Below are 11,517 nucleotides of genomic sequence, written 5' to 3'. Positions count from 1 at the left end.
GCACCTTTTTCCCTCCATTGAATGTCCTTTTGCCTGTTTTGACTAAATTCTCCAGGGCAGTCACTTTCCTGTTTTGTACAGGCAGTGTACAGCCTGAGCGCCAAGGCTGGTGGGACCCCTGTGGGTTACTGTCATGAATAATAATAACAAAAACACGTGATGAGTCTTTTTGATAAACACTGCTGACGTATTTATTCAGTATTAGGAAAATAGCAATATTGATATTTGCTAAAAATTGTAACAGATTTTGCTAAAAATGATAGCAACAGTAGAGAAGAAGAAATTAAAGAAGAAAAAGAGAGAAAAGCCATTAGAAAAGACAGAGGTATGGGGACTCTGTTTTTTTAGATGAATCTACGGGTTCAGCTATCTTAGCCTTTTAAGACAAAGGCTAAGGGCATATACCTAATCTTGGTAAATACACCAGAGATAACGAAAAGAATCACTTCTAACAAAAAAAAAATTATTTAGAACAAATGAGTATAAATGGTACATGAAATAGAAGCTGATTTCTAATCATCAGAGCAGAAGGGTCAGAAACAGCTTCTCACTGCCTATAGAAAATGTCTTTTATTAGGCTGAGAGGACTATGAGAGGCACAGGCTCTGCATCTGGTCTGAAACAAACTGTTCTGAAACTTCAGACCATCTACAGTTGCTCTGAGTTTAAATTCATTAAATTAACCAACTGAAGGTCTTGTTTTGGGGTTTTTGTTTGGGTTTTTTTTTGCCGGCATTGATGTGTTTGGGATAGGTTTGTTAAGGTGATCTCTCATTACTTCTGGAGATGCGTGGGTATACAGTATAGGCAGGGTTGGGCGCAGTGGTCAGAAGGCTGCCATGGAAAGACCTCTCTGCATCATATTACTGCTTTGTAAGGTGATGATGTGATGGAGCACCTGTGAGAGAAGGACACTGAACCTGAGAACTCCAGAGGGCCTTTTTTTTTTTTTTTTGCTAAAGCTAAGTCTTATAAAATGGGGTTGTAACCAAAACTTGGCTTGATTCACCACTGGAAGGTGCCCGAAGTTCCTTCCACAAAACATATGGCATATTTGGCATATACAGGGCTTTGCTTAAAGTCAGTTAAGATACTTTGTGATTCTGTAACTCCTGCCATCTCATTTTCTGTCTAAAAATACCTACTTCCAAAGTCCAAAGATACCTGAGCACTTGCAACAACAACAGATGGTCCCCTCCTGTGCATGCTAACATTTCCAGGAAGACAGATGTTCCCTTGAATGATTTAGCTCTCTATGGGCAGAGATTAAAGCCCTTGGACATGTAAGGAAATCTGGCCGGAAGCTACAAACCTTGGTCAGAATGTGATTTCAGCTGTTTTAGTGATGAATGAAGGACCACTGAGGCAGAGCAGTCACCCACCCACTTTGAAGACTCTGCCTATTAGTACATGGTGGAAATGACAGTGTCACCAAAGAGCAAAGCATGTCCTCACTGCAGTGCCCTCGCTGGGACAGCAGCAAATGATTGAACAAATACGCACACATGCACATACACAAATCTGTCTGTTGCCATCTAATGGGTGGCATCTAATGACCCAGGAAGGGCATGGAGTCAAGTCCCACCCCTACTGGGCTCCTTGGCTGGCAATCAGGTCCAAATTGCAGGCACCAAAACGTTGCTCTCAAGTTGTCCCAGCTCTCATCAAGGCCAATAAAGAGCTGCTCAGTACAGCCACTGGGGTCTGTGGTGAGTTCCAGGTCACCGTGAGGCAGCACATGCCTTTGGTTTGGCCAGCTGAATCACTCTCCAGACATCACTGGCATGTAGACACCAGCACTAGGACACCAACATGCAGTCTGGATGTGGACTGTACCCCCATCTCATGGCTTTGGATGGGTGTCACACCAACACACAGTAACATGTCCCCTGTTGGCTCCTCTTTGCGAAGTGTGGGTGAGCCTCGGAGTGGAGGCTTCCTCTCCCCACACATCACCTGCCCGCCAGCAACACTGGGGCCATAATCTGAACTGGGACCTGAATGTACGCCTGTGGTATGACCCAGGAGAGCAGGGAGTGCCAGGACTGCGTGGGGCTTTGGGCAAAGTTGCTAGCCAGCTCTTCGTCTCCCAGAATCTCTTTGTTTTTCAGGTGTTGCTGCTATGCCAGCGACTGGCTGTCAACCCCCCACAAAGTGATTTGGAGGTGAAAAGGGTCCTGGAAATCCTCATGTATACAGAGAATCCATCCAAATATCCAAGTCCCAAGAATGGCTCATGCTTTCCTCCCAAGAAAGGGCTTTGAGAGATTCCCACTCCTCGTCCTTGAAAGGAAAAGCATGAGGTTTTTTAACTGATGTGCCAGAGGGCAAAGTTTTATCCATCTAGTCCTTCCAAGGAAGGTTGTTACTGGTAGCAGCGATGCTGAAAGCACTTTTGAGTGAAATCCATCTCCACATTTTAGCAGGAAATTTGCGTTGAAATGACAAAGGCTAAGGAGTTGAAGGACCCTCTGTGTCCTCTTTGGCAACAGAATTTACTTTTTGAGGAGGAAAGAGGCTATTGAAGAAAATCAGAAGAGAAAGAAGTAATATATCCTGCTGCTGCAATTCCATGGATTAATGGCAAGAGCTGGAATGTCAAAAATTTATACTCAGAGGTTTCACCACATCACCACCACACACAGTGTTTATTGTGCTGTTTACTGCACTTGCGTCACCAAAACCTTTTGTCTAGAAAAACAATATTTTCCTTAAAGTTCAGAAAGCATTTGAAGAAATAGTATTCTTTCCATCATCAGTGTTTTCCAGGTACAGTGTCAAACAGGGAGCTATAACAGGAACACAAATTGCATGAAAACATTCTGGAAAGAATAAACAGCCCCTGGAGGATGGGATGAAGTGAACTGAGAGAAGAAGGAAAAACCTTTCTACAACCCAAAGCAACCCATTTGTAGAGGGGGGAATATCTCGTCTGGGAAGAAGAATAACAAGAGGCTTGCCAGGACAGCAAGGCTTTCTTAATGAACAGGATTGTATCTGAACTATTCCCATATAAAGAAAATATGTTCTGAACTTCAGACGAGGAACATCAGAGCCGTCCCACAAGGAAAAACTATTTTGGCAGAAGCTGCTTGTAGCTGAAGTACCGTGACCTTTGAAGGTCTGAAAAAGCCTTGAAACAGGAAAAACTGGAACAGATTTCCAAGGATTATCTCCTAGCAATCATGATGCTTTTGAATCTCAGTTTCTCCTACAGTCCTCTTGAAGCATCTCATTCTTTCTGCCTGTCCTCAGTTCCTAGCTGGGTAGTTGTTTTTATCATCAAACAAACTGGATTACTGAGAAAAATTTGGCTCAAGGTCTCATGAACAGAGAGAACACTGTGACTCAGTGAAGCACTCTACAACCAAACAGAAACCAAACAGCCTTCTCTAAACTTTAATACAATTTCAACAGAAAAAGAGACAACTTATTCTGTCAACAAAGCACCTCATTCACATCCTGCAATATCAGGGGCTGAGTTGTACTAAATGCATTTACAGTGCATATAATTAAAATATTGCACACTTTCACAGAGAAGTAGTTCAACTGACCAAAAGTTCAAAGACTAGGAACATTAATTCAGGTTCAAATACCTAGTATAAAGATGAGCCTGATTTTCAAATCCACTCATCCACCACTTCTTCCGAATGACTTTAGTAGGAACAACCCATTTAAAAGTCAGGCTAGTCTTCTAAAGCAAGCTTTCAGGTAGATTTAGGATCATGGATTTACTTTTGCAAACCATCTGGTCTTGGCTGTATCTGTGCTCAGCTTTAGCTCCCGTTACTTGGTTTTGTTCAAATAACACAAGGTACGGTAGCACTTACATTGGGTGCCAAATTTAGACATGCAACGGTAATGGTATAATCTAAGCATGTGTCTAACATTTAGTGTAAGTGCTGTTCACGTCTTCCAGCCAGCTTCCCTAAACCAGGAGGGGAGCCAGCGAGGATAATATAACCCATGGCTGGGTGTTCTTCAGAAGCAACCAGCACGAAAACGAAACAAAACACCAGTCGTGGCTCAGACTCTGCCAGGAGCCCAGTGACTCCTTCCAGCTGCACCCAGCATCACTGGACTCTCAATCAATGGTTTCAAACTTTGTGAAATTAGATCACTGTAGGTGACCAATGGATCACAGTCACCAGTGGGCATCAGAGACCCAGCTGCCATAAGGACAGCTGTCTGTAAGTATTACATGTCTCTGTTACAGAGTTTTACAAAAGCTAAGTTTTCCAGCAGCATGACCACAATTACTAGATATTTTGGGGGCTTTATTTTTCTGATGGTGTGAGATGGTTAGAGCAAGAAGAGTTACAAGAGTCATATCAAGTAAAGACAAAATGTTTTCATTTTACCTCTATTCATAAGACCTCACTCTAGTAAGAGAACAGATCTAAACTAACATCAGACTTGTTAACCATTAGTTCTGCACTCTTAGAGATGTCTGCAGAAATCCAGTGACTATTATTTTGATGACAAGTGAAAGAGTGTTTGTAGACTTGTGGAACAAAATTATATAATTTAGTCATTTTCTGTGGGATAATAATGATGTTCTAATTGAAAAATGTACTCTGATATAATTATCCTACATCTTTATAAGCCTGCCTCAGGAGCACAGTAAAAGAACAAATGGGAATATTTTTACCATACCGTGTGAGAAAAGGCTCTCAAAATTTTATTTGTATCACTTGATGCATGTTCAGGAGATGGAAGCCTCATAAAAGCAAAATTATTTCCTGATTTTGTCTGGTAACCTCTTGGGCCATGATCCAAAGGAAGCTTTAGGCATATAAATCAGAGACAGTCTTCGAGGTGGGACTCACACATACATGGGTGACCGTGCCCTGGTATGCATTGGGATATCTCCCCCAGCTTCCACCTGCAGTCCCCAAAGGACACAGGTCTCCTGCGTGTTATCTTCTGCCAGACCATCTGCAGATAGGTTACATATTCCTGAGCGTCTAAAATAGCACTGGATGTTTCTGTTTAGGCACCTGGGTTGCTTCCTCCATGCCAGAGTAAAATTTGTTTTCTTAAGGAATTTTCCAGATGAAGCTTGGAAGGGCAGGAGGGAAGAAGAAATGACTCCTTGTTTCTCCCTGCCCTGCTTTGCTGCTCTGGGTTGCTGCTCCTTCTCTGCCACGTTTTCAAAAGCAAGTCTCCTTTTGCAAAGAAACCACTCTGAAATTGCTGTGCAGGGGAGTCTGCTCCCAGGAAAGGCTCAGGATCTGGATCCATGGGGCAGGACAGGACACAATCAGCTGTGGTTTCCATGTGGGTTAGCTTTAGAAGACCCCATTTCCACACACAGGTCTCTGGGGCTGTCTGGTCAGTCATCTCTGTGCCTGCTACAGCAGCACATTATCTCTGGCTCTTTGACTCTGCTACAACACCAACACTGGCTTGTAAGCGCTTACGACCGCCACGTGGACCTCTGGCTGGTTTTGGAGATTTATTCTGGTGTATAATCTGAAATCTGCCTCATCCCCATGTTGCTAGCAGTAACACTAGGCAGAGTGAAAGCCCATATGGCTTCCACCCACCTGCAGCAGTGCAAGTGCCGGGTCAGGCAGGGCTACATCAGAGCAGTGGGACACTGGACATGTGCACAACCTACCTAGGCTACAGAGGACCTCACCTAAAGTGCCAGTAATATGTTCCAGGCTAATGAGCATGGCAAAATTAGCTAAGTAGAAGCAACAACACCTTCATTTCAAAGAAGAGACGGTGTATTTGAGGCTGTTAACAGGCTGGCAGACGTTGCTGGAGCTTACAGGGATGGCTGGAACTGAACTGCTGTTGCCCTAATTGCTTCCAACTGCAATCCCAGGGAGCAGAAACTCAGCACGTCTTATTTACTGACATTTCTACTGTGAATGAAGAGGAACTGCCAACCCAGGAGCCCCACAGAAAGTGCAGGAAAAGCGGAGCCCATGTCAGGAACCCCTTTGGTGCAGGAGAAACAGCCGCTGCTTCGGCAGCTGCTCTGAAACCCAAGTAATAACAGGCTACTGGCAATTAGTTTTTGGCACATTTACTCACCTAATTTTTCTGGCCTTCTAGGCAAGTGGTATGGCACCACTAACCCCCCCGGATGAGGCAGCCCAACTGGGAGTGCACACCATTTGTTGGGATCCTTTGCACACTGAGCAGGAACAAACTCGTGGGCCCCGGAGCAACATGAGAGTGAAGCTGTTAGATGGCTGCCTTCCGTCTTTCTCCCCTCCAACCTTCCAGCAAAGCTCCAGGTGTGGGAGGAAGGTTCACGAGTCAGGAAGCAGCATGGGGAGGAAACAACAGAACCAAAAATCTCCTGTATTCACCCAAAGTCCCCCAGCAGGTTCCCTCCCGCCCCCTCCCCCCCCGCAGCTTTCCATCCATGAGAGCTCATCACAGTTCTCTGAAGGAGCCGTCCACCCTCTGGCCTGTTCAGTTGTTGCAGAGGTGGGGAGAGGCAGGAGTTGTCCAGATGTCACTAGAAGACTCCTTGGCCATATCCAAAACACTGGGGAAGAGGATCGGGCCCTGCCAGTTCCCAGCTCAGCTCTTGGAGGAGGGAGGAAGCCTGAGATAAGGAGGGTCTATGCCTCCAGCACAGTAAAGGTGTGATGATGGTGTCGCATGCTGGTGGGTGCAGGGGCTCAAGGGACGGTGTGTTTGCCAGTGTGCATGGGAAGTCCTGCAGCTTGGGCTGTCTGTCCGTCCTGGCACGGTGCCTTGGAGCCATCATGCAGGCATGGGTCACTCCCCACCTTCTTGGTCTTCATGCAGAGCAGATGCATATTGCTATTATCTGCATTGCATCCGCAAATGCCCCTGGGGCCTTTCCTGACTGCAGCAAGGGAGAGGCAGGCTCATAATATATTAATAATCAAGAGTTTTTTATTTATAAGGCAACCTGCTCCCTGCTAAGGAGCTGGAGGCACTGTGCAATAAGTCACAATAAATCTAATACAACAGTATAAATAAGCAACCAGCTTTAATCCTAGCTGTAGAATTACTGAGTAGCAAACAGAAAATTAGATTTTTGTTTCCTCTTCATTGTTCAAGTTTCACATGATTCTGGAAGCTGTATAATTTTGGGGGGAGTCTGCGAAGGGACAGGAGACGTAGCCAAGGGTCAGAGAGATGAGAGTGCCTCAAGCACCGGAGGGAAAGGGGCAGAAGTGTATGTCCTTCAGATTGGGACCCGCTGACTGGGGCTGGGGGGAGCAGCGCAGTGCCAAAGGCTGGTCCTGGCATAGCCCCTCAGCCCTCTCCAAACCAGCAGCACCTGGAGTCACAGTGGGAAATGACTTGGAGAAATCCCAGCCTTTGCCCTGCATGGCACAGGCTGACTTTCAGGTGGCACTGCAGTTCGTGCTGGCCGAGTCCTGGGCAGGGATTTCTTTTCTGCGCATGGTAAACATCACTTGTGGTATAACACTACTGCAAGTCAGCTATGACATAGGTTTGGGTGATGTTATCACTGACTCCCATGGCTCTGCTCTCTGTTGGGCCACAAGGCAAGAGGGAGAGGGCCGGGCTGGGTCTCTGCCCAATCCATCAGTGACAAGCAGGGAACAGGAGCTGCCATTGCCAGCTGACATCCTGTTCTCCCTACTGCATCTCCTGCCAGCAGAAGCTCATCAAGAAGCTGCAAGCTGAGAAAGCCTTTTGGGAGGAGATTCAGGTTTTTCATGAGACAATGAAGAGCTTTCAGGAGCCGATGAAGGTCTTTTGAGAAAGAATCAGAGATTTCAAGATGGCCATCCAAGCCTTCTGGGAAGAGGAAACGCCCATCTGGGAGGAGGAAGCTGCCTTTCAGGAGGAAGAAAAGGCTATTCAGGAGGAAGCAGAAGCCTTCTGGAGGGTGTATCATGACTTCTGGAAGGACTTCAATGCTTTCTGGAAAAGGGATAAGGATTTCTGGAAAGAAGATCAAGTCTTCTGGGAGAAAGAGAGGATCCTTCTGGATAAGGACAGAGTCCTATAGGCAGAAGAAGAAACTCTCTGGGCAGAAGAAACAGCTCTCCTGGAAGAGGATTGAGCTCTCTGGGAAGATGAGGCCCTCCAGGAAGATGAATAAAACCTCAAGGAGTATGAAATGTTGATCTGGGAGGAGGTCTTTGGTCCTGAGAGAGAGGATATCTTCAGGGATGCCACTGTCCACAGGGGAAAAGCATAAATTGTCTGCTAGGCTCTGAAATGTGGAAAGCCATGTATAGTGATGTGGACACTTTATTTAAGCAGTGCTGCACTTCATCCAGTTCTCTGAAATAACACCTATGGGTTTCTGTAGACAACATAACCCGATGTTGCCAATGTAAACAAAATCCATGGGGTCACAACAACCCCATGCAGTGCTACAGGCTTGGGGAAGAGTGGCTGGAAAGCTGTCTGGCAGAGAAGGACCTGGGGGTGCTGGTCGACAGCTGGCTGAACATGAGCCAGCAGTGTGCCCAGGTGGCCAGGAAGGCCAACAGCATCCTGACTTGTATCAGGAATAGTGTGGCCAGCAGGACCACGGAAGTGATCGTGCCCCTGTACTCGGCACTGGTGAGGCCGCGCCTTGAATATTGTGTTCAGTTTTGGACTCCTCACTACAAGAAGGACATTGAGGTGCTGGAGTGTGTCCAATGAGCAGCAACAAAGCTGGTGAAGGGTCTGGAGAACAAGTCTTCTGAGGAGTAGCTGAGGGAACTGGTGGTGTTTATCCTGGAGAAGAGGAGGCTGAGGGGAGACCTTATTGGTCTTTACAGATACCTGAAAGGAGGTTGTAGCGAGGTGGGTGTTTGTCTCTTCTCCCAAGCTGCTAGTGATAGAAAGAGAGAAAATAGCCTCAAGCTGCATCAGGGGAAGTTTAGATTGGATATTAGGAAAAATTTCTTTACTGAAATAGTGGTCAGGCACTGGAACAGGCTGCCCAGAGAGGTGGAGGAGTCACCATCCCTGGAGGTGTTCAAAAAACATGTAGATGTGGCACTTCAGGGCATGGTTTAGGAGACGACGTGGTGTTGCGTTGACAGTTGGACACGATGTTCCTAGAAGTCTTTTCCAACGTTAATAATTCTATGATTCCATGAGTCCATGATCTCTAGTTCTTGGAGTAAATCAGAGTAGAGGGTTTTTTTTAATGCAATTTGCTTTGTAGCCATTGTGCTTATGTTTTCAGGATATTATTTATTCTTTTAAGGTCCTGTAGCCTGAGGAATGGGGTAAACATCTGGTTTCCTGGCCTGGGTAGGTAAAGCCACAAGAAGGTGAGGGCTTAATGGCTAAGATGATTTTCTGGAGCTCAGAACAGTTCACCTGACTCAGTGCAGTTTATATCAACTGAGTCAGTGCCAAAATAAGGCACTGATTAATTATAACCTTCAGATCCCCCATTTTTAAGTGTGACAGTTAACACTCCTGAGCCTTAATGAGACAACTTCTGCTGTTCCACCAGGTTTGGGCTTTGACTTCTCATTTAACTTCCTGCTGCTCTCAAGAGCATGATGAGAATATTTACCTACTTGGGTGAGCCCCCTGAATCCGCTGTCTGGCTGAGAGCAGCTTTGGCATCAGCCTTGCTGACATGGGGCAGAGGACAGGGAGTGAGAGGGATTACAGAAGTCAGCAACAGGTAGGAGAAGATGCAAGCTGGAGGGAAAGTTGGCAACAAGTCCCTCAGCAAGGGGGAAATAAATTTAGCAGTGTGACTATGTATGTGTGTGTGTAAGAGCAGGAGAAGGCGCACACAGGGACTGGGATTATTATTTACCTGCTGAGCTCCTATTGCCAGTGCAGGTACAGGAACCTCTAACAGAAAATCCTTGATAACTGCAGTGCAACACATGGTCAATATTTAACAATATTTTAAGTGATGTGAGTACAGAACCAGTGCCTTCTGCTGAGCTGTGGCACAGGAATTGCAGTGTTTCTTTCCTCTTGAGGAACTGAACTCAGATTCTTCATGATTTCAAAGGCTGAGCTGTAAAGGCTGGTCTAGAAGCAAATCTCCATTTGACCCTCTGTACATGCAGGAGCGTGGGGGACAAGAGTAACAGTGAAAAGTATTCATCTGAGTCAAACCAGGCATTGACATTTTCTCTGGTATGGTAGCATTAGTAACTCATTCTCCTTCAATACAGGATTTTAGCACTGAAAAAGGCTCAAGGACACAATGTAAGAAGCCTTTACAATTGCTGTTGAAGAATCTGATGACTCCTGCAACTGTCAGGCATACTTAGGCTGTCAGTCAAGCCTGTCACTCAAATTCAGTCCTTTGTGATCTGCTGTAGGATAAGGCTGCCTGTCCTGTTTAATTTTGCTCAAGACAAATTATGCACTATGCCTTTCCTGAAAAATCCATGAATATTTATTGCTCAATGAATAACCAGCCCATAAAAAAACCCCAGCTGATTCAGCCAGGGTAGGAATATTTTGCAACCTTTGTTATTATTATTCTATTATTACCATGTAAGACAGAGATGAAGATGACCTATTAGACCATTCAGTGCAACTTCCTGCAAATTCAGGACTCTTACGCATTAGAGCTTTATCATTAGATGCTATAGAGAGAAAGAACCTTTCAGAAAATAACAGTATGCAAAAAGCACTTGTCACTTAATACATTTTAATGTCAAAAAGCCAAGAATTTATCTCAGTTATTCAAATCCACATGTCAAATTAACATCCATTAAACTAAAATTAGGTATGCTTTCTCTTGCAAAGAACTTGAAGCACATGAAATACTCTTAGGAGAGCTCCTAGTCACTTATTTCACAGGAGAGCAGAACAGTGCTTCTCCAGTGAGAGTGCTGTCAGTATAATACAATAGTTGTGAAATTTAAGGCATTACACAATGGAGCACAGAGGAGCCATAAGTTTAGCCAGAGAAAAGCGTATACCAATATGGTTTTAGACTGCTGGTGGCTCCCCTGAAAATACTTCATCCACCTAGTAGCTTCAGAGTGACCCTTGCTTGGGAGGCATTGCTGGAGAGAGAACACATGCAAAAGGCTTATCAGGGCTGGGTATTTGAAGTGGGACATAAGAGGGCACCTGCTCTGTGTCCAGCAGCTCTGGACTGAGGATGGATTTCAGAGTCATAAAGTAATGGGGGAACAAATAAAATAACTACTCTAAGGAAAAGCTTGCTTATATTTATCACCTCTGCATCATGGAGGCTTTTTGAGATGTGAAATTCAGAGTGAAAAAATACATAAGTACACGTCTCTTGGAGGAGCAAGTCTGCTGATCTGGCATAGGTTGGCTAAGGGACCAGGAAAGAATTGGGCTTGTCTGAAGAACTGAAGATGTTTGGAGCATGGGCTCACCTAAAATAGAGTGGAAGGACCTAAAGAAACTGCCAAGCCCACCTGTGCCTCAAAAGCAGCCATACCTCCAATGCTCTGTGCAAACACTTCTCTAAGCTGTTTTGTTTGTTTAATTCCCAGCAGTAGTATTGCACTTTAGTGGGAGGCTTTAGTTTTATTAATTTTTTCGTGGTGTCTGAGATGAATCTCCCTAATTGCAGTTTTGACT

General features: G+C 45.2%; 1 protein-coding gene across 1 annotated transcript; it reads left to right on the top strand.

Annotated features, from left to right (window-relative positions):
- The first annotated feature begins 256 nt into the window (after positions 1-256).
- Positions 257-8,074, top strand: CCDC70 (coiled-coil domain containing 70). The gene is given in 2 exon segments (XM_075081878.1): positions 257-325; positions 7,625-8,074. Coding segments are annotated over 2 exon segments (519 nt in total).
- Positions 8,075-11,517: the final 3,443 nt, after the last annotated feature.

This window comes from Phalacrocorax aristotelis, chromosome 1 (assembly GCF_949628215.1).
Source record: "Phalacrocorax aristotelis chromosome 1, bGulAri2.1, whole genome shotgun sequence".
Lineage (NCBI taxonomy): Eukaryota > Metazoa > Chordata > Aves > Suliformes > Phalacrocoracidae > Phalacrocorax > Phalacrocorax aristotelis.
This window is presented reverse-complemented; position numbering and strand designations above follow the sequence as displayed.